The sequence below is a fragment of the Acipenser ruthenus genome, chromosome 13, assembly GCF_902713425.1.
Source record: "Acipenser ruthenus chromosome 13, fAciRut3.2 maternal haplotype, whole genome shotgun sequence".
Classification (NCBI taxonomy): Eukaryota; Metazoa; Chordata; class Actinopteri; order Acipenseriformes; family Acipenseridae; genus Acipenser; species Acipenser ruthenus.
In genome coordinates this window covers 35,883,518-35,907,550 of record NC_081201.1, presented here as the reverse complement: position 1 = coordinate 35,907,550, position 24,033 = coordinate 35,883,518, and the positions used below count along the sequence as shown (strand labels likewise).

The 24,033-nt window shown below is 34.5% G+C and overlaps 1 protein-coding gene across 14 annotated transcripts in view; it reads right to left on the bottom strand.

Annotated features, from left to right (window-relative positions):
• Nucleotides 1–1,058: 1,058 nt before the first annotated feature.
• The window catches only part of jakmip3 (Janus kinase and microtubule interacting protein 3), a 37,239-nt gene continuing 14,264 nt past the window's right edge, over nucleotides 1,059–24,033 (bottom strand). For 2 of the 14 annotated variants that reach the window (XM_058985232.1, XM_058985231.1), the window contains exons 4-24: nucleotides 18,668–18,883; nucleotides 16,609–16,728; nucleotides 14,602–14,748; nucleotides 13,859–13,990; nucleotides 13,432–13,467; nucleotides 13,140–13,199; nucleotides 12,805–12,924; nucleotides 12,559–12,687; nucleotides 12,224–12,307; nucleotides 11,519–11,581; nucleotides 11,268–11,366; nucleotides 11,071–11,169; nucleotides 10,922–10,981; nucleotides 10,738–10,803; nucleotides 10,244–10,312; nucleotides 10,081–10,158; nucleotides 9,419–9,622; nucleotides 8,367–8,432; nucleotides 7,677–7,718; nucleotides 6,116–7,166; nucleotides 1,059–3,194 (exon numbers count right to left, since the gene is read on the bottom strand). In XM_058985232.1, coding sequence (XP_058841215.1) covers nucleotides 7,062–7,166; nucleotides 7,677–7,718; nucleotides 8,367–8,432; nucleotides 9,419–9,622; nucleotides 10,081–10,158; nucleotides 10,244–10,312; nucleotides 10,738–10,803; nucleotides 10,922–10,981; nucleotides 11,071–11,169; nucleotides 11,268–11,366; nucleotides 11,519–11,581; nucleotides 12,224–12,307; nucleotides 12,559–12,687; nucleotides 12,805–12,924; nucleotides 13,140–13,199; nucleotides 13,432–13,467; nucleotides 13,859–13,990; nucleotides 14,602–14,748; nucleotides 16,609–16,728; nucleotides 18,668–18,883 — 1,995 coding nt within the window. In that variant the 3' untranslated portion in view covers nucleotides 1,059–3,194; nucleotides 6,116–7,061. Of the gene's footprint in view, nucleotides 3,195–6,115; nucleotides 7,167–7,676; nucleotides 7,750–8,366; nucleotides 8,433–9,418; nucleotides 9,623–10,080; nucleotides 10,159–10,243; nucleotides 10,313–10,737; nucleotides 10,804–10,921; nucleotides 10,982–11,070; nucleotides 11,170–11,267; nucleotides 11,367–11,518; nucleotides 11,582–12,223; nucleotides 12,308–12,558; nucleotides 12,688–12,804; nucleotides 12,925–13,139; nucleotides 13,200–13,431; nucleotides 13,468–13,858; nucleotides 13,991–14,601; nucleotides 14,749–16,608; nucleotides 16,729–18,667; nucleotides 18,884–24,033 lie in introns of all 14 variants that reach the window. The other 12 variants (XM_034031470.3, XM_058985239.1, XM_058985235.1 and 9 more) reach the window with 11 other exon arrangements.

Below are 24,033 nucleotides of genomic sequence, written 5' to 3'. Positions count from 1 at the left end.
TGGGGATGAGCTGTCCATGTGGTGTGGTGCTGAAACCACTCTACTCGGAATTCTCGAGAGAGAGCTGTCCCGAATATCAGGGCGGGGCGTAAGGTCGTGTGCACAATACAGTCGAGAAAAGTTTATTGAATTTGTTATACGAATAAAACCTGTTGTCTTTTTAAAGTAATGTTTAAGGAATCATCCAACGTGTTATCACTTTCTTACCAAAGTGAGACACGAAAACAGTAAAAATAAAACGAACACCTTTTAACAGGTTGATCAATTGTTTACAAATAGATTTTAGATTAACGTTGTTTCTTAACAGTTCATTACAATCTGATCACCCGGAGCCACCTGAAAATGTACTATTCAGTCTCAGTGAGCAACATCGCGGTATAAAAAAAGCAATACATGAAAAATAGGATAAATGAATAGTCCCGAATAATGAAGTTTCTGCTGAGATTGTAAAGTAATATTCTTTGTTGAAAGACATTCACATAAAAATGTCTAGGCACACCGTTTTTGAACTAAATACAATAACACTTCATACTGAAAACACGTTATACTGTACAGTACAAATAAAAAGTTAACATAGATGTACACTGACATTGTTCCAGGTCGTGGACTCTTATGAAGTACTTTCTGCGTTGACTGCTCCTTCATAACAGTATCAAACATTAATCATTGTTCTGTTAAAAGATAACTGTAATACAAGTGTAATGCAGTCTTTGAAAAAGTATAATAACATCTTAAATGTAATTGTGTTCAAGTGCCTTTACCAGCATGCTTTTAACACTGCTACACTGTTATTGTGCAGATATAGGAATGCTTGGTAACATAACTGTCTGAGAACAATACAAATAATGTAGCTAGGGTGCATCTGTTTACTTTGTAAAGATTACTTGCCAGTACTGACTCCAGTATTCAATATACTGTACACTTTGCAATGGCAAACACTGAGCTGATGATTTAACATAAATACTATCATTTTACTTTCATATTAACAATATTTAAAAAATAAAACAAACAAACAAAAACACATGCTTTAAATAAAACACTGAAATACATCCAAGGTGTCATGAAGCAATAAAACAATTATGCTTTATTAAAAATGTACAATAATATATGTATTTTACAAATGAATAGAAAGAGCTAATATACATGGATCACAATACAAAAATATGTGTAAAATTTGTATCTGATCAACAAATAATCCTGGTTTTAGGGCTGCAAATTACTGGTTTATCACTTAACCATACATTACATATTTTGGATTAAGGAGTATTAAGAGGTTATAATATATATGTATATCACCTAAACACATTACTTCTGGCCTGTTTTGGCCAAAAGTGAACATTTCTTTGTTATGTATATAACTCTTGCATAAATTTACAATAGGCCCTTTTTATAAAATGTACAAGAAATAAATATGATTTAATAAAAAAATATTCACAATATGGTTTCCTGAGTCTAAACTAAATCCATAAAAATGTAGCATGTAAATTAACCTTTTAAGTGCTGACACTGCGTTGTCAAAGTGTGGCTTCCTTTGACCAAAGCATGCAGGGGATCTGGCACCACAGCATGTTTTGCAAGTCAAAAGGTTTATTAAAGAAAGTTGAATGTTTTTGTTCTCAAGCTGTGTAAGGCACTCGGGGGGTTTAGTGAAGGCTTTTAATTATTGTTTAGAATACTTCAAATAACAGCTTCTGTCCTTTAACAGCTTCAACAATATGTTTCAACAATATGTTTACCAACACACACCATTGAGTACATGCCAGATGTCAGCTATTGGAGTCTGAAGCTCAAATGGATTTTAATTTAGACACACTCAGAGCCACACTTATATTTACGTTCTAAATGATGACTTTGACGTTGTACATTTACAACAACAGCCGCAAAGAGAGAGACAAAATCTTAGATTTAGATTTATGTTTAATATCAATTTTAAGTTACTTACACCGAACGCAGTACATGGAATCTAAACAACCCTTTTTTGGTAAATCAAATCCACACGTGGATGTGATGCAGTTTCACTAGACTCTTCAGTCATCTTTAGAACACATTTGGTGCTTGTGAGTGCCACATGACTAGTGGAAATGATGGAAAACAACACATTTGGCCTTTAAATTATCTCTATACAAATATCATCTTGTATACAAATAAACATATTTCTGTACCGATCACCACTTCATGTTACATGCCTGTATTTTTTATTTCTTTACAGTTTTTTCTCCTCAATCAAATGATTATTCAACTGTGTAGTCAAGAACGTTCATTTTGTTCTGTGCAAAATACTGTTGAATGACACCATGATATACACATACATACAACATGCAAAAGCATGGCCTGAGTATTAAATGAAATGTGTTACCTTTATATTACTTGCCTTCTCATCATATTGTGCATATAAAAATGCACCCTGTGCTGAAGTATATCGTGCAAAAACATGTCATACAATTTGCAGCACTGTTAGTTTTTTTCCAAGCAGGCCAATAACTTAAGGTCCCCATGAGAAAAATTTAAATTAAGTTTTAGAAGTGCCTGCATCATACATTCAATCACTCTATTAAACAGCTAGATTATAGAGCACACATAGAGTACATGTTTGAAGGCAACCAAACCCAAACATTGTGTTATTTGACAAACAGACACATGGACATGTATCACAGCCTATAAGACAAAGTATGATACATCTGCAAATAATAATGCAATGAGAAAAATTAAACCAAATTCAGGTACCATATTTTAAAACAACATAGCCACTGTAAATAAATGTGTTTATAATAAAAGTACACAATTTACTAAATGAGTATTCTTTTAATTGGACTATATGGCCATCTGATTACAAATTATACCCACAGAGACATCACAAGTATGATTTACCAGACCATGGTAGGTTTCATTACAACCCTCTTTTGGACATTCTTACTTTTATGTTCTCAAGTGATTGGTTGAGACTGTTGGGGCTGGAACAGCACATAAGAGCCCGCTGCTTCAGACTGATAATGCTTCTTAGAGAGATGGTAATCCTCACCGTTGAATTAGCAGTCCATGACAAGTTTGTTATTGTAGGTTATTAACAAAAGACGATATAATCAAACCCAGTGAATGATCTGGTTGGTAAGATTTCAGTGTTGATGGGTGAACTGGCAGTTTTACACAGCTGGTAAGAAAGTAAGACAGCAGATCGCTCTAAAGTTGTATTCTCCCTAGAAGAAACAATGTCACACAGAGAATTACATGATGCACTAGGATATGTATATTAAAATGATCTAATAAGCCACATTATATGTTACTTTTTTCTCAGCTGTAAATATTCTTGCTGAATTTAACTGAACTTAAAGTTAATTGATTGCAGATCTATCAATCTGTCATTTGCCACACTCGAGCTAAATTTACTGAAAGTCCTTATATGTGGAATGAAAACTATTGCCTCCTTGTGGTGTAATTTTTGCTGAAGAGAAAACTTCAGTTGCCCGCTGTGCCCTGGGGAGCAGGATTACACTTCTCATACATTTCAGTGGATGTGGTTGGAGATCAGTGCTTGATTAAAATCCTCAGCTTTATGAGTACAATTTGAGGAGCTATAGTAATGTTTCACTATAATGAAATTAGAAATATATAGATTCTGATTGAACAAGAACAACGTATTGCATATAATAACAGTGAAATCCCTCTACAGTCCAATCACATATTAATTAAGTTTCAACTTTAGCATGTTCAAATTCAAATTGTTAAAAAGCATTATGATAAGTAATCTGCATGCACTGGTCAAGATGTATTTTGTATAGTATATTATTTTCTAAATTTCCTCTCTGCTGATTCAGCTCTTGGTAGTCCACCAAAGGACTGACCCCACCATTAAGAGAGCTGTAACACTACACTGCTATAGAACATGTCATTTTGTCAGAGAGATTACATTTCACATTGCAATTTATACAGTATTCCACCATTAGGCTCCTGTAGTGGATAATCTATAATGCATCAAGCACTGTCAATGCAATTTCCCATTCACATATTCACATTCAGCAGATGGGAATGGACTGGCTGTCATAGTCCATCTGTGTCCATTCTGCTGACACTTTACTGGGCCATATGACTTTATCACCATATGGCTCTGAGCCACAGGCATTGCCAGCACGTCTTTTGGGAGGAAATTAAGAGTGGTTTCATTGTACGTTATCTAATTCTGTTTCAGAGAATGAAGACATCAAACTTTTGAAATAAGCTGTGGCACTATTTTCAGGAAATGTTCTGCAAAGCAGCAAACCAGCTGCAGTTCTGCTAGGATAGTGCCTGTGAATAAATGAAGCTAATAATAAAAAATAAAAAATCAGACCTTAACAGTTTCTTAGATTTACAGTTTGCTGCCGAACTGCAATAAAATGAGGATAGATGGGCACATAGCATCATCAGACATACTGGCCTCCTTTCAATGGCATCAGATGTAGACATCCAACAAATGATTCATAGATATGTTTTTAAAACTGTGATATCAGCAAAATCAACCTTCACCAAGCAATAACATTCTGAACATGCAATAAAGTGAATACCAGTATATATATATATATATATATATATATATATATATATATATATATATATATATATATATATATATGGAGGTAGTATGTTCTTTTCTCCAGTTTGTGCCTGGTCTTCCAGGCTTATGATGTCATCTGCAATTGCAATACTGAATACTGTTTTGAGTTACACCCTCAAGCAAGTTGTTATGTTAAATTAGTCCATGACTATATCAAGGGCTTGTCCTCTTAATTACTTGTATCTATTCTGTTTCAATGTTTTTGGGTCATGCTGATGTGACTGTAAAAAGCTATCTACCACTAATTCTTTCTAATTATGAAAGTGGGAGACTTTTGCATTTTTGCAGAAGGTATTACCAGATATGTGATTGGGAATACAGGACTTCTATGTCTAGGTTTCTATGACAGTTGTTACTATAGGAAAACAAAATCCCATTTGCTGTTAAACTTTGATGCCTTTATAACTTTTATAGCATATCTACTTCAAAGGAGCTCAAGTGAATACTTCAAGTTGACAATATTGAATCTCAGTATAGACAGTATTGAGAGTCACAGGCAGATGGGATCAATCAATTCTCCTTCAGTAAATGTGACACTGCTCTAAACACAACAGCTGTCAAGGACTGAATAGAAATGTATTTTTTTATGTTAATAACAGTGTTTAACCCTGAATGGTTAGTAAGGCACCCAAACACAAAATCACAAAATCTTCTTCATTTTACAATTGCAACAGTTTTTTTTTTCAGATTTTATAATTGGTTGTAACTGATAACCATTTGAAGTAAAAAGCTTTAAGAATATTTTTTCCCTTATATTGGATAGCATAATAATTTAAATACTGTATACCTGACTAGTTAACATACCAGTATCTTTTTATGGGTATATTCTACTGGTACTTTTCTTCACAGATTGGAAGTGTTCCTGTCCTATCATATTTCATCACAATGAATAGTAAGTGCCTCAAACACATTATCCTCAATATTTTAGGACTGAAAAAAAAAATTGAATTCAAGGAGTGTCTTAGTCAATCAGCTTCTAAGTAGAGCTGTGTTAACCTACTGAAGATGGCCTCGAACACACACTTTAAACAGAAACCTAAATTCCAAGCAACTTAAAGCGACCCATTCCATAATAATAATAATAATAATAATAATAATAATAATAATAATAATAATGTAAATATGTTGGTGTTAAGGTACTTGATTTTATGCTACAGCTGCTGACAAGCCTTTAATAAAATGACTTAAATGTATATTTATTGAATGTGTTTGTTGTGAGTATATGTGTCTGCAATCACATACCAGTCTAATGCAGGAGCTCCACCTGGTGGAAAATACTGAAAGACTTCAACCTCCCATGTATGAGCCTACCCTCTGTAAGCAATGTGAATCTGGCAGAATTTGCACATATTTCCTTTCTTATTTTTTTAAATTAATGAAACAGTGGATGATATAAATCCCACCGTCCTAACATGTATAAATCCACTGTATAAACATGTATAAATTCACTGTATGTGGTTAATAATAAGTGGGGCAAAAACCAAGCAGGATTAAATAGATGTAAAGAGCGGCTGTATTGTATCTTACCTTGAAGGACATTCTTCTGTCAGGTGTACTTATATCACTAAGTTCTACCACAGACAGTTATCCGGTTATGAGCACAAAGTCTCCATGATTTGGTTTCAGTAGAAATGTCATTCTTCTGATCTGATTTATATTACATATAAATTCAGTTACAGTCCTGATTTCATCATTTAAATTGTTCTCAACTGGAGGCCCTTGCCTTTTGTCGATAAGAGAGAGCTAACTGATTTCCTTTTGCTAGTTCTTTGATCTTAGTTTCAGAAACACCACACAATTGATGTAAACATCTACATATTGAGCCTTCTCTGCTTCAGAATACTGTGAAATGCTGCTGCACAGTCACTCAGAGGAACACATACAGCCCCTTGATAAAAATCTTCTGATATATTTATTAAAAACATGTTCAATATCCTGTTTTTCCAGCTGTACTTTGACTGTTGGTTGGCTTATTGTCAGATGAAAGAAACTTGCTTAGATGACTTATTCATCTTGTCATTCTTTCAATAAAATTGACTGTGTTTTCAAGCTGAGGAAGGCTGTCATCATTAGCTTTACATGTTTACTGAGAATATTCTGAGTAAACAGGTTGGAAGTAGTCTCTTTTATTTGTTCATGCTTCTATACAAAAGCAGTTGTGCTTACTAACCTGCTCAGCAGGGAAAATCATCAATTTAAGAGTTCTTAAATTGCATTCACTAAAATCCAAGATTTTTTAATCAGCACCTTTATACTGTTACTGCTTTCCTGGTCTTTGATTTTAGAAAATGTTTCATCACAATATCATTTGCATCAGCTTCTTCTCTTCCAAAGCCACAGTTGTTTTGCAAGGTAAACGCACACTCCAGCGTTGTTGCTGTGTTTACAGACTTGGCCAGTTCTTTTGTAGGGGTAACAAAAAAGCTCCATGGCTCTCTTGGCTTCGGTCTGTCTGATTTTTCTTCTTTGAAGATCACAAGTGTCTTTCCAATTTTTTATATTTTTCTTTTATTTTCTTGCCTTGGCCAACTAGTGCCAACTTTAATAAGAGACACACATGTCTATGTTCACCTGTTGGCTAAAAAACAAAAACACTGCTTTAATACAAACAGATACATATGTAGCATACTCTTACTTTGCATGTGAAAATGGACCGTCCCTCACATGACTGGTTGATTTGTTATGCAAATTGTCTAACTGACATGTGTTCTGTAATACATACAAGCTGCAACACCCTGTTGCTTGTCATAATAAACAAGACAGCAAGGGGCTTGCTGGTGGAAGCTGTACCAATACTGATATTTAATAAGGAAAGGTCCTCTCTGGGCTATTCCTGAGAACAGAGTTCCACCCTCAACTGCTCTAAAGGATTCTGACAGCAAGAACCATTGAGGAATGGTCAAATCTACTAACATACAGTAAACTTCCTTGGGGGCTTGATGCGACAGACCTACACTAAAACCCTGCAGTGGGCAGGGAAGCTCTGCTGTAGAGGGATGACACTGAGTTAATATCTGAATCTGATAACTTCATCTTTAATCCACTATGAAGTACCAGTAATGTGTTCTTTTAGAAAAGGAAGACATACCTTCTCTGGCAGTGTGGAAGAACTATGACCAAAGAATGAAAGCTAAAGAAAAAAACAAAAATAAAAATAAAAACTGAAAAATGAATGGAAAAATGAAAGGAAAAAACAGAGAGAAAATAAGAGTTTAGTAAAGGAAGTAAAAGACTTGATTAAAAAGACTATTTACAGAGGGATAGTTAAACATTGATGTGGTAGTAAGTCAACTTCACGTTTTATTCTTTTTAAATTCTTACATTTTTAAAATCACAATTTTATTGCATGTTGCACATATAAAACTATAATTACTGCTGTATTTCTCAATATATATATATTTAAACATATTTAAAAAAATGCTAATATAACACTGTAACTACCTTGTTAAAAATCGTAGTATGCAGTATATTTAATTTATATCATCTGTCACACTACCCAGGTAGTTTATTACATTCTACTCCCACCCCATTTAGCACTGTAGATTATTCTTCTCACATCTTATTTTTCAAAGTTACAAACAAAGCTGATGTGCAGACATATACAAGATAAAAGACTTTCATTACTGTATTCAAGAGCCAACATGAGTTGAAAGGGTCTGGATTCATAATAGATGAAACCATTCCATTCCATCAACTACACACGTGAAAAGTGAAGGGTGGTACTCAGCAACATTTTGGTATTTACAAATATGCTTTTTAATCAGTGTAATATGTCTACCTTTTCTTCCAGTTCCTTTATCTGTCGTTTCTGTGCTTCTATTCTTTCTTCAAGTTCTTTAATTCTCTGCAAAATGTTAACAAAGGTACTTTTTATTTCGGTTATTCAGAGAGCGGGGAGGTTACTTACAGACATCGTACCTATTTTATTAATCTTATTTATCTGATCTCTCTAATTTTGGACTTTTAGAAGGCTACACAGTACTTAAGGTGACATTCATCACGTATTTAAATAAACACTGTTTTGAGTCCTTACTACAAACTCCCTTGTGTTATTTATACTACAAGTTACCACCAAATGGGTATACGATGCTCCTCTGCCTAATATTTTTGTTCATCGGTATGAACACTTCATAGATTTATTATTTTATTGTTTATTGGATGCTCCATTTTTATTAAACTTTTTTTTCTTCAACCATTGTTTGGATTTAATGTTTTTGGAAATCTGTAAGATTGTATTATAAATAAAGGTGGTTATTTAACACAAGGTTGTTCTGACAGAAAGCATTGTCTTCTCAATGTGTGAGATTGATCGGTCTGGGACAGGAGGCGTCTGTCTTTCTTTCTTTCGCCACAGGGGTGATGGCTGTATGGATTATGTATGGTCCTTGCACTGTATGCTGCTGAAATGAAACAGACATTGATAGGCAAAGTCTGTGGGTGGAATAGTAGTGGGAACGGGAGTGAAAATCTTAAATAATGTAGTTATTACAGAGAGCTGGTACCAGTCAGAGGAACTCTCTATGGCCTTGTGGTGTTATCAGTGTTTATCAGAACAAAAGAACGCTGTCAAAGTGGAGGGTCAACATTCTAACATAGATGCTGTGGTCCTGAAACTGACAATAACCTCCAGGGAGGCAGCACCAGGTGTCATTTCATCTTACAAACTTCAGGACTCCATTCAGAAATTCAGAACGATGGTAGGACCCCCAAAAAAGATTCAAACAAGGTTCAGAGAGGGTATCAGCAGATCGATGAATGCAATTGCAAAGTTATGATCCTGGAATGTTGCAATCTAATCGTATGTAAGGTACGATGACAGGGGAAGAGCACCTTTTGTGCGTGATGAACCAGCTCCATCCTCTCCCTCAGGATCTGAGCGTCCTGCTCTCTCAGCTCACTCATGACCTGCCGCTTCCACTGCTTCACCGCTCTTTTCAGAGTCCCCCTCTCCTCTTCGGACAGGATCTCAGACATCTTAGCACCATCCTCCTGCTGCAGTGCATCAAACAGCATGGCCTCCAACTCAAGGATCCGCTAACACAGCATTCATTGAACGATAAAAAACACAAAAACTGTAAGTGTCTGGCATCTCTATCATCTTATTCATTATCACATAAAAAGCATAGCCACTTATTGTAAACCAGAGTGTTTAAATTGTAAATGTAAACTTGTTTCTTTGTTAAGCATGCAGACTCAGATCACTTTGTCATAAGTTAAGAATGTCTAATGTCCACCAGGACTCTCTAAAAATACTGCTCTGATCTATGTGGCATATTTGTACAGTGCGACCAAGGAAAAAAAGTCTAGTAAAGCAGTAGGAATGCATTTCATAACTACACTGTACCTTGCCAGGAAGAGTTTATGTGTATACATACAAACGAAGCTTCAGCAATTATCTAAACTCAGTGAATTAAATGAACACAAATGGGAATAAATGAAGCCTATTAAAAGACAACACAAATTGGGAAAAATGCTTATAATATTTTCTTCACCTTGTGAGCCTGATCCATCGATTGCTTCCTGTAGTCAAGTTCTTCGTCCAAATATCCTTTCTGTTTACTGAAGAGCTCCTTACAAATGAAAAATAATTCAATTGCTTACTAATTCAAATTAAGAACAAAAGTGAATGAAGATAAGGATTTTACAGTCAATTACCTTTTCATTTTCAAGATCCAGCATTTTTTGTTGTAAAGCCGATTTAATGACTTCTATTTGTTGGAGCCACTACAAAAAAAGAAGAAAATAAATAAATAAAACCAGAGGATTAATCTTTTCAAAGCCTTATCAGCAATGTGTAAACGAATACCCCCAAGCAAACTGACTAAACTGTTTGAAGGGCTTATATTGTTTCTACTTTTTAATTTAAAAATATTGAAGAGGAAAACACGCTTCTATATTTTCCAAACAAGATGGTCTCAAATGTGTAAAACAACATTAATTGTGATTAACTGAAATGTCTTCTAAATTAATTAAAAAAAAGTTCTCACATGACTTTCCTTAAACAACTAAATACAAAATACGTTACGGACAGTAGTGAGACAGTTCATTTTAAATTTCCCAGTAGTTTCTTTTTCTTTGCATTTTAAATCCCAATCATGCCATACATATTGAAATTGAATTGAAACTGAAATGATTAAAATGACTGTTACCTTTTCCGCTAAGGTCAGGATCGTTCTTGCTTGAATGACGACTACTTGCTCTTCATTGGTCAAGTTCTGCATGTAAGGTGCAAAAATATTACACATGATCAATTTAAACATATGCTATATTAAATATATTCATAAAAATACTGCCTACTGTTATAAACATGCACAATTTATAAATGCAACATACACTTACGGCGTTATCTCCTAAAATATCCAACTTTTTCATCAGATCAGCTACTACAATATCCTAATAGAAGAGAGAAAAAAAGAATCTTACTTCTGTATTTCATTTAAACATTTATTTTTTAATAGCCGATACTGACATTACTCACTTACCGTGACCCCCTCTGCCTCACAGTACACCTGGAGTGGACTCCTCCCCTCTGTGAATGGAATATGGTGAAAGTTGATCCCAGGTGATCTTCTCTCTCGTTCCTATAATAAAATGTTGAATTGCAGGATGGATGTGACCTCCAGTACAAATAAAACAATTTTAAATTAAGGATTATGAAAGAACAGTGTCTTTATCTTACTTCAAGTTCAAGGATACGGAACTCTAAAAGTTCATTTTGGTCTTTAACATCCTGGATGTCATGTTTTAGGCGAGTCTCCTTTGTCTCTGTTTGCTTAATCTATAAATAAAAGAGAAAGAAAAGAAGATCAGCACCAGTCAAAGTACTGCTATAGCACATAATGTCATGGTTCAAAATACCACTGCTTTAACTTGTAAAGGAATTAATAATGTACTGTAAGACAATACATTCTTAACATTACTGTGACTGACCTTCTCCACAAGCTCTTGATTTCTCTGATACAAAGCTTGCTTCTCCTCAATCCATTTCATGTCCTTTAAATAACAAATGCACATGTTTGTTAATTAATATATGAATTTCTTGAATAACGGGTCTGGTATGCAATGACCTTAATTCTTGGTCATTGCAATGAATATGAATATATGAAAAGAGAACAATTATAATGTATTTCAAAGTGATTAAAAGAGGAGATGACACAGAATAATAGCGGGTTCCGAAAAATATAGCGTTTTACGTCCACATGTGATGCTACAACTGGTAAAATAACGTACATATCATTTTTCTTTTTATTGTTAACATCCTGGCAAAGTTTTACACTTATAACTTTAAAGTCTGTTTCAAAGCTCTTTTCAAAATGGCCGCTCTAGTGCACTGGGGTTTGAGATCTGTCCTCTAAACCGCAGGAAGAACAATAAAAAAGACAAAAAAACATAACAACAAGTGCTCTGGCTTTTTTGTTCCGTACCTCATCATGGACTGTTATTGCTGTGTTACCTGTTTGACAATGTGGGCAATAATCCTTACACTATCAGTGACCAGCAATCTATAATGTATTTGGCTACGAAGTGTGCTACTGTATCATTTTATTTTATTTAAATGATCATCTATTTTGACTAGACATACATTCTTAATAGTTCAAGCTTTAAAACAAAAAAAAAGATTTAAAAATGCATTACCTGCCCTTGCTCTGCCAGCGTTTTCTCAAGATCTTCTATTTTGGTTTGAAATCGAACTATTTCAGCTTGAAGTTGTTCGCGTGTCTTATAGACAAAAAGGAAAGATTTATGAATTACGGTATGACTATGTAACTTGAATAGACAGATACATACATGGTTACAGAATAGAAATGAACAAGCATGCTTTATACCCTGCTATCTCACTTTTTTTTCAATTTGAGAACCTAGGACACTAAGATTGGTGACATCTGGAAACAAAAACGTGTATACATATCTAAGGAGGAGGGATACAGCTAACTCCTCCACCTAGGTTGAAACACAGTAAGTTAAGTTACCTTAACTTCTCTTTCTGCATCTAATGTTCCTCCAACCTGTTCTTGCAATAGTGCATATGCTCGCTGCAGAGCCTGGTACTCCATAGTCAACTGGCGGAAACGCAGTTCAGTTTCTTCTTTGGCCATGCCCTGTCATATTGAACAGAAACAGAGGCTGCAGATCTCGTGAAAATATTAAAGACCTAAAAGTATTACAATTACGTCACAGTATGGATGTAATAGATGTAACATAGTGAGAGCTATTACTTCTTCCATGTCATCATCAGGAGTACAGGGTGTCCTGTCGGTTTGATATGAGATTGAAGAACCATCAGAATCCAAGGAGGCGTCTTCATCATACCCAAAGAATGTCTCAACCACTGGCTTCTTAGGGCAACAGAGAAAGTTAGTGGCTTTGGCAGTTAGTGTTCTCACATCAACTAGTGCTAACTGTAAAAATATTTGGTTTCAATTAGTTTTTAGTTTCCATTTTGTTAAGGGTCAAAGTTGTGCGCTTTTATTTAACACTATCATTCATGTAGATTTTTTAAAAAAATCTGGTACCATATTTATTTTCTAACATATGGACAATTTCCTCTCACCTTAAATGGCTTTACAATTTTCTTTCTCTGTCTTCGGTACCTCAGTAGCTTGTCTCGCTCCTATAATGGAATATGATGCTCTTAAGACATTCAGAATAACAATCTAAAAGGTCATGCTTAGACAGTTTTCAATGTATAACAGATGGAAACACAAGTAACACAATGCAGGTGTAGAGCGTGAGGTCACTGAGACCAACACCCGGACACTCATATTTGCTTATGTTTATTGGTTGATCAATTACGTGTTGTTACTTTATAAATACAGATCTTTGGTGATACAATTCAAACTTACTATGACACTCTTGACATAGCCAGCAGTTTCCATTGCCTGAAAGAAATTCAAACAAAATTGAGCTTTATGAATTAAAAATCTCCCTCATTTAAATATCAGATGAGTTTTAATATTCCCATCTGCCTTGCAGCTGTAAATAGTTTCACAGTGAGAGATGTAGTTTTCTAAAAGATATCACAATAATATTTTGCGAAGCAGACTTTTGTATTCAGTTTGGGTGATGTGTCCTATCATGCATGCACAAACAGAATGTGCAGTGTACACTGTAATTGCAATTAGTTTACACAGGAATTCAAGTCATTCGTTTTGCAGTTAGGTTTTATTCCATCTTCAATATGTATTGATCTATAGCTGCACTTCAATCAAGTAAGGAAGAATAAGAATAATATTAAAAGGCAATAAATAATAAGTCATGTCATTTAGATACCTTAGAAAGATCATCAATGATATTCTGCTGCTCAATAACCTGCAGCCTCAGAAATTCAATCTCTTGCTCTTCTTGACTTTGATCGAGGTCATTCAAAGAGCTTGGACGTCTAATCGTTCCTGCTCTTTCCCTCTGGACAGGTAAACAAACCATTGCATTATAAATCCATTCACATAATGTTTGCTCCATTATCACAGTATGCTTTTGAATGCAGTATCACTATATATTTATTAAAGTGGATAGGCAGTCATTCTAAAGAAATCAGTACTCTAGGTGGGTAATGTGACACGTGATTAAAGCTAACACTTAGTTTTCATGATACAAAATGAGCAACTGCTAAACACAAACACAAACACAAACACACATACATTTCCCAAGTATACTGTATATAGCCCACAAGAACAAATGCTTCTGTCAGTGCTAGCCATATACCATAACTTACATTGGCTCAGGTGAGCCATTTTATTTTTTGATCTACATACTACATGTAGGCCTGCAACCTAAAAATAGAAAAGTGTGGAAATGACTGCAGCTTAGTACTGTGCCGTGTGAATAACTAAATCACTTCTGTGAAAAAAACAAAATCCTGCAGCTTAGTACTGTGCCGTGTGAATAACTAAATCACTTCTGTGAAAAAAACAAAATCCTGCAGCTTAGTACTGTGCCGTGTGAATAACTAAATCACTTCTGTGAAAAAAACAAAATCCTGCAGCTTTGGCCCTATTTGCAGCCAGTCAGCTTACCATTTCCATATTCTCCTGGGTGACAAATTTCAGTTTGTTCTCCACACGACGTAAGGCATGGGTGAACTCTTCATTCTTTCTGCTGAGTCGTTTGTTTTTATCCAGGATCGGCTTGTATTGACTCTCTGCTTCCCGTAACCGTTTGAGCTGAAACATCAACAAAGAGTTAGGAATGAACACAGAGGCAGCAGCTCAGCTCAGAACAGAACAGAAATGAACCTGCAGTTCCTTGTGATACATATAAATACATACACTGACTGCCAGGAAATATTCTTTTGAGATGCAGTATTCAAAACAAAAATGTTTATTGTATCTGCATCAATCATAATCATACAGTTTATAGCTACTGTTATATTTCCTTATGTATTCACTTTTAAACATTCTATTATCTTACGCAGCAAAGAAAGTTTTTAAATGGTTTTTGCACATTTTATCAGGAAATGGTCCTCCATAAAATAATTTTTGAACACAGAATATGTTTCTTCAGAACTACTGTACCACTGCAATATTTTAATGGCTGTGTCATATTACCACCAGGTTGATTTCATAGACATTATATCATGCTGCTGTATAATTTCACACTTGCTGCAGTTTTATAAAGGTTGGTCTGAGCTAGTATGAAATGCGACACACCATGTAATCACACCAAGTGACCAGAAAGCCCCTATTCAAACTGCCATTACTCCTGGTCAAACGTTCCTGTATGCCCTTCTAAAAGTTTCCTATAGTAGAAGTATAGCAAAGTGTAATAAAGCATAGTGAAAGCATAGTAAAGCATAGTGTAGGTAATTGTAAAGCCCAAAGAGGTATGCTAAAGTAATTTTTTTAAAAACATGGTAAGCTATGGTAAATGCATAGTCTAACCATTGAAAAAGAATGGGAACACTGCAAAAATACTGAGCAAATTATTATTTATTTCTTAACATATGTAATGTACTGTGTACTGTGTACTTAATGTACTGTGGTAAACTTTTATAAGGGCAACCATATCAGGAACCTGTATATTTAAAATACATAAACACCAGTAATCATTTTCCACTTATACTTTCACTCTCTGATTTTGCAAAAAAATACATAGGCAGATTAAATATCCCCCCTTAGGTTTGAATGCAAATGAAGACATGTCCCAATTCGGTATAATAATGATATTAGCCATATCACCCAAGGGCAAGAATATGCTCACCTTAAAGTAAAGCGACGATTATTATATTTCAATTATTCAGAACATCATTTTTATTTGTAACTTTTTAATCTAACGCTGACATTTTTGTTAGAGAATGAAAAGGTCACAGAGATGTGTTAGATATACTGTACATATTCTATGAGCTGATTGAAACATTAAACACACATTACTATTCAAATGGGCTATTCAGCATTTGTGGCCATGTTACAGGAAACATTTTTAAAGAAAAATATATTGAATTGATTTTGGTTGGAGCAGATAGCTACCCATGATGGTGTCATTATTACAACACTAAATAAAAGGCAGATGATGCCTCAAATGTCTGGGCTTTCTTGTAATTAATTTAAGAGGAAATAATACATTCAGTTTAATTAAGAATATATTCAACAAGTGTGTTAATTCCAAAGAAAAAAAAAACATGTCCATTAACCTTTTTAAATCATTATGCAGAAGGCATTGAACATTGCAAGCTCAGTGCCAAAAAGCATTTTTCACCAACACACTTAACCACATGTGAAAGGCTATATATTTGTATATGCTATACTTTGAAACCACCAGTTTCATAATAAAATAAAATTCATTTTAAAAACAGAGGGTCCTGCAGCTCCTTTCTAAGTGCCACTATATTAACTGCCTAGTAAGGGCACCATATGTCTCATGGAAGGTTTCCATTGTGAAGAACATACTCAAGGGGACACACAATACATCATGGCAGTTGGTTTCCTTCAAGCTGTCTTTAAAATCGTCCAGTATTGGAGGACTGTTTAGCAAATCACAGGTAGATTGGAAACACAATGAATGTCATTGAAGGGCAGAATGCTTACGAGTTCATTTCTTTCCTCCGACAGCAGTGTGTTTCGGTCTTCCAGCTTTCTGATGATTGAGCTCAATTCAGCAATTTTAAGCTGGAATCTCCGTGCATCTTTTTCATCCAACTGCTGTTCCTGAAACAAAGATCAACTGCAAATAACTGAGCATCGGTTCGTTTTCCAATGGACTGTCCATTGACCACGACCAAAGAGACTGCAGTACTAGTCCGTGTCTGTACAGCCCTATGTAAGCATTTGACATAGTCAAATGTTAACTATGCCTTTATTTGATGGTTTTGTGAACAAAAGAGAAAAGAAAGAAAGAATGTGCATGAACAGAAATGCAAAAATGACATGTGAACTAATTTAATAAACTTAAAAATGAATGCACCCAGTATGGTAGGCCTGCCCAGATGTCACTGCTACACAAACTATTTTAAATTGTAGAAATATCTTGTTAAAATGTGCTCTGTCATGATTTTCTGTGACAATGTATTTTTGTTCTTGTTATTCGCATATTGGGGGGCTAACACTAGATGTGTGACTAGGCCTGCTTTTAAAATATATAAACGTGCTTAGCAAGTCTGGAAAAGACTATAAGTTATGAGATACAAATTCCACCTACTGCCAATGTGATCATGCAGTTCTTTTTGTTATAGAAATATTTCTGTATTCTAATCATTAACATTTGCAGCAAACATAAATCAAATTAATGAAAGGCTTGGTGAACTTAAGTACAGTAAAAGGCCACCGATTACATTTAAATAATGTCTTATACTGAAGGCATGACAGAGCGTAGATTCAGAGTGCAAATTCAGCTTACTGATTTAATGCTACTATGTTTAAAGAGTGACAAATGGCATATTTACTTTCAAAAATATACATTTTGTTTGAGCTGCTGTAGTCTAAAAAAATGAAAATAACTAATAAGTAAAGCTATGATCCTAATAAATAAATAAAAATAATAATCATACAAAAAAAAGTCCTTATTCAACAGGTGCAGGAGAGGTTTTTATCAATAATTAAGCTTGTCTAATTCATTAAGAAAAAAAAATTGCCATTGGAAAATATATCTTGATGAGGCAACAATGAGAAAAGTTATCATATGTCACAGACATATGAGTGTTAGTTAAAAAACGAAAGCGATTTTTATAGTAGCAGCAAATTAATGCAGAAGCAGCAATATGGCATAGTTAAACATAGCTTTTCTACAGACCAGGATGTGTCTTTGAATAATAATACACTTTACTGGAGCTTGTCTGCCTTGGTGTTTAATCGCAACAGTTTTGTGAACTGAGACTTTTTTTTTTTTTTTTTTTTTTACTGTAAATGGATTGTAAAAAAAAATAATAATAAAAATAAACACCAGGTCCCAAAAGTATTGGATTAAAGAAAAAAGACATATGACCATAATGTAAGTCTGTATAAATTGCCAAGTAATTTTTTTTTTTTTTACTAAACCTCTTCATTGAACAATTTAACTAATCCCCAGGACTGAAACAGCAGGAAATGGCTAGTGAAAGTTATTTCTAAACAATTATAAGCACAATTTATTTTTTTAATTAATTAATTTATTTTTGAAAGCTCTTCAATAACCAATAACGATGCTTAACATGGCAACAAAGCTTTGGTAGATTCTAAAATGACATGTTCAATTTTACCATCCCATTGTTGAATAACTTCACATTCCCATTGGAAAAGTTACAGGGATTCAGATCAGGTGACAGACATGGCTATCGTAGATCCCCAACAACATAGCAATGCTGACTGCCTACCTGCACTTACAGACAATATCAAAACCTGACTATTCAACACATGGGGGGTTTACATTGAACATGTATTAGAATCTGATAATGGAGCCCTGAGCAGTATTATTAATAAAGCACTTAGCAGATTTAACATTATTCTACAACTGAATTAGTATGATTACAAAATGCAATAAAACTGAAAAAAGCATGATAAGGTTAGTCTTCCCTTGCCGTTTTATTGTAAGATAAATTATCTAGCTTTGCTGGCTCCTCCTCATCAAGATTTTTGCTGCTGGTTTAGTGGAAGATCAGATGAAAGTGCTTACAGGACTTCCTGAGTGATCTGAGGCGTCTCCTGCACCACTTGTATAAGGAACCTCTCGTTTCGGGCTACTCAGATGTCGATCAGCCTCTTTGAATTGGACAAGTTGTTCATCTAAAGCCTCTTTTTGGAGCTGGAGTCTCTGAGCTTGCCCAGCTTGAACCCCCAACTCTTTTTCCAGCACGTAGACTGCTCTGTCTTTTAATTTAATCTCATCCATCTATAAGGAGAACAGAACACAATCACACACGCGTGCACTGTAAACATCTTACAGTTACCATGGAAACCAGAGGTAAGCATACTACTGTAGACCACAATGCTAAAGATAGTAACACCTTCTATCTATACAGTTCTGAAGCATGTATAGAAAAACATTATTATTCTATAGTAAGGAATGGTGGGCAGTGAATGGTTTGGATAAGGAAAGATATACTGTGTTGGATATGTGTCACTGAAGGCCAGCACGAAGCTGGTCAGCACTCCTCATGCTAGTTCTGGTTCTAGACATATGAAGATGGGGATGAAGTGAAAGGAAACTTTCAATTCTGCAATGGTTACAATTGTCTCTTCAATAAAAAGAAACAGCTCTATGCAGTTTAACACCATGTTGGTATATTTTAACAAACAATCTATTTTCACTTGTATTGGCCTTTGGTTCATGTAAAACTAAGCAGGGATTAGTCTAAAAAATGGAATCTCCAGACATCAATAATAAAGTGTCACACTGCTATCATGGGAAACTTACTGACACACATAATATTACTAAATGACTGCATTGTAATTGTATGGTCAATACAATTCAATCACAGCCTTAATTCTGAAAACTATTGGAAGGAAATGGGTGTATGTGTAAACACCTATTTTGAGCTGCTGAAACTGATCTATTAAGAATGGAGACAAAATGTATCCACAACATCTGTGTAAGCTTATGTGTGCTACTGTTTGTTGTCTAGAAGCTGTAATAAATCCACATTGCATTACATACCCTGAATGGGTGCCAGTACTTCTTTCTTGAGCAACTGTACTTTATACATTAGAAATAGCTCAAAGGACTCCTATATTGAGCTGCATTCACAAAATTATACCCTAAAGCTACTGGATCTGTTCACAGCTGTTCACTTTCAAATGTAATCAGCTCTCCATCATAAACAAGCAACAGAGTGCTCATAAAAACATCCTGACATACTTTCATCAAAAGTATTTTCTTTCACCCTTCCTTTCTTATGAATTGAAAATGCTTTCAGTGAATAGAAATTCAATTTGGAATTCTGGTTGGAACAAGCAATTATCACATTCCAGGAACTGCACAAAAAGATTTTTTTACATTTAAATCTGACTGTCTACTGTTGAAAGGCAGTCTATTGACCCAACACTTGAAACAATCACTTGTAATCTTTTCATCTCTGTTTTGATTGTTTCAGAGATTCACAAGTGCATTCATTAGAAGGTAGGTGAAGTGAAGGCAGCGATGACATTTTAAAAACATGCTTAAAAACTTACAGTAAATGTTACCTTAAATTTATTGAAAGGGAGTTCTAGAAAATTACATGTAATGATTCCAGAGAAGACAAAATATTACAACATATTGATGATTCAAAAGCATTTTGTAAAAACAAATTTTAGTGAAACCTTCATTGTTTTAATCCCAATGTCATTAGAAATCCTGCCATTTACATTTAGAAAAGGTTTAGTTCTTTAAAAACACAAAAAGACAGTAAAACAGAAGTACTGACTTTTTCATATAACACAATTCATTCATTTTACAAGAATAAAATGCCCACTTAAATATTCAGCTCAGCATTTGAGTAAATATCCAAACCAGTCAACGTGACATGTACTGTATCATGTGTACAAATTCCCTAAAACAAAGAAGACAGTTCATTCAGCACAAAAAGCAACACTCTTGTAGCATCAATTATAATTAATATTAATGGAAAAAGAATGTCACTCACCCATCGAAGTGAAATTTCTCACTCCATTATAAGCAATGTGTCACCACTTACAGTATATAAAGCTTTTTGATGTTCAGGTGCCAAGGCACGAGAGGGAAGGTGCTACCAAACCAAAAGTGTAATTATAGAGAAGAGCTTTTGTCTTCTTCTTCTTCTTCTTCTTCGTCTTCTTCTTCTTCTTCTTCTTCTTCTTCTTCGTGTTCACTACATTTCCACTTGTTTTCTCTTTTTCTTTTCACTTTTATTATTTGCACTTCTACCAAATGCCGTATTAAAATGGTTAAGTAATGTTGTTCATTTGTTCTGGTGTGTTCCTTCTTAACCACAGTTTCAACTGTGTTGTTCCTACTTTTTCTACAGCTTTATCTTTTTTTAATTAACTTTGCAACATGTAAACTACTTAAATACTTTCAGTGTCTCACAGTACATATAACAATTATATAGGGGCCCCAAGACCAGGCCCACTCAACTGGTCTAGTGTTATTAACATAAATCTGTCCTTGACTTAATGTCATGGCATATGCAGAGATGGAAATAAGACTCCCATTGCATAGCAGTTTGCTCCAATCCTGGTTTTAGTATGAGTTTAATAAGACACCCCTGAGCTTGTTACCTACACACTGTGGCTAATCAAGCTCATACTAAAACCTGGAATGGGTGAAACTGCTATGCAATAGGAGTCTTATTTCCATCTCTGCATATTTATTGCATTTATGGATCCAATGTTTGAGTGCTGTTTGTTTTCAGTTTCGAATTTAACCTATTTGTGATAGTTCAGAGACAAAAGCCTCACAGCAAATCCAGCTGAACCTTTCATTATCAGCAGATTACTTCTTAAAAGCTTTTCTATAGAAATCTGTCATCATAGACACTGGATCTTTGCTCCAGTTGTTATCTTGCAGATTATCCCAGGGTTTGTTCAAGTGTACTGTGTTTTGCTTCTTGAACATGCAATGATACAGAATACTGTATATTAGGCACTCTATCCACAAAAAACAGTTAGTCTCCACCATGTTGCCTAAGCTTTCTGCCAGTTAATAAAAATGTACTAGATTTTCACACTGGAGTCATGATGTGTGATCCCTTAGCAGGCTTTCTTGAATAGTAAGTGCTTTCAGTGAAATTTTTATATTTGATGACATACATTTATGTATGGTTATTGTAAGTTGAATGAATTAATGAGCGATGTAGAAAGGTGTGAGATAAAACAGAATATACTGTAATGTTAATCAGATGTAATTGTCCTTATTCTGTGGTCCACTAACCCATTTGTTTTTAATTTAACAAAATCAGTAGACAGTACAATGGGCTCATCAAGAGATGCATGCACTTGTAATTTAGCCTATTTATCAGTTCAAGTAACCCAGTTAAGGTTCATATCTTAAGTGTAAGGCTTGATGCAGTTAACGTGCTAATATAATTAATGACACTCTGGACTGTCATTCATGTATTTCAGTGGGATAATGTCATGCTGGAGAACGTGGGTGGACTTGGATATATATATATATATATATATATATATATATATATATATATATATATATATATATATATATATATATATATTCAAAACACCTAGATATAACATCAGACAAAAATCATTTACATTTAGAAATAGATTATACATTAGAAATGGATAGCATGGATCCAAGTATTTTATATTCATCAGTCACAGTCAGACTTGATTTGCACAATTAATGTCCAGATCTCTTTAATTAACATGTTGGTACATACATTACAGTACTATGAACCATTAGAAGTTAAAAAAGGAAAAACTGTACAATTAATGAGATCTTTAAATTCTTCAGTGCGGGGTTTATAAGGTCTTCTTTATAAAAGACACTGAATAATAAGAATGAACAAGCTTCTTAAAGCTATAATAAGGTAATGTTAGTGGGTTCGCTGCATCAGATCTCAACGGTAGCTGATTTTAGCCTTGAAATTGATGAACATGAGATCAGTCCCACTTCATTGGTTACCAATCTTGGTGTGAGATTTGACCCTATGTTGAGGATCATATTAAGAATGTCTGCAAAGTGTCTTTCTTCTACCTTAGGAACACTGCTAGACTTAGATCCTCATTATCTATGACTGACGCAGAAAAGCTTGCACGTGCCTTTATTTCATCAAGATTGGATTACTGTAATGCTCTTTTTGCAGGCATCTCCTCTAAGGTTATCAACAGGTCACAACACGTTCAAAATAGTGCTGCCCGTATTCTCACTAAGACCAAGAAACATGAGCATATATATATATATCCAGTCCTTGCTTTCCTTGCCAGCCAAATATAGGATTGATGTTAAGGTTTTATTACTAACTTATAAATCCTTACATTCTCAAGGCCCTGCCTGTTTTAGGGATGTCCTTCAGTACCACATACCTAAATGAAAATTGAGATCTGGTAACAATGTTCTTTTGTCTGTGCCTAGGACTCATCTGCGCACTGTGGGTGATCAGGCTTTCTGCTCTTTAGCCCCATGCCAATAGAACGCCCTGCCGGGCTATTTGAAAAATTATTATTATTATTATTATTATTATTATTATTATTATTATTATTATTATTATTATTATTATTATTATTATTATTATTATTAATAAATTGATTTTTAAAAATTGTATGCTGAATTATGGAATTTCTTAAGAATGAACCCCATTCATTTATCCAGTCCTATATTAGCAAATTGTGATAAACCACATGGATTACTGTGTGCCTGAAAATGCCCCAAAGAGGTTTGTGTGTTCTACTGAACTAATATCATTTCTGAAATAAAAAAGGATGTCACTGCAGACATAGAACCGATGTCTTGACCAAACAGAAAGCACTTGACAAGATCAATGATTCTTTCAAACAATAAATACAAAAATAATCCAGGAGCTTTTAAAATCCAGGCAGCAGATCTTATTTCAGGGGTTTTACTGCATCTATACCACTATAAATTATCCTCTGCTGTGCACACTACAGCACTTCATGCTCAGCAGTTCTCTCTAGCAGTTCAGGGTCGATAGTGCAGTGGAAAATAACACAGTACAGCTAACAGAATGCAATCAGGGCTTTACAAAATATATATGAAAGACGATACCTGACTATACTAAGGTGTTTTGTCAGTAGTATGGAATATGATATTAACTTTGCATAGGGGATACAGGGGTGTAACCTCTCATAGCAGGTAGTCTTCATTTTATAAAATATAAAGAATAAAACAAGCTGGGATGTTTATTAGCCCTGGTAATCGTGTATTGCACAGAGCAGCAATTATCTGTGCTGTTTGAGTCTTCCCTTCTGCAAATCGACGTTCTGTGAAACTTTACTGAAGTAAACATTTGAATGCATAGATTATTTTAAATGGTGTTTATATACCATAACACTTTCTGAATAGTTACAATGCATTAAACAATGTTTAAAGTTAACAATGTGTAG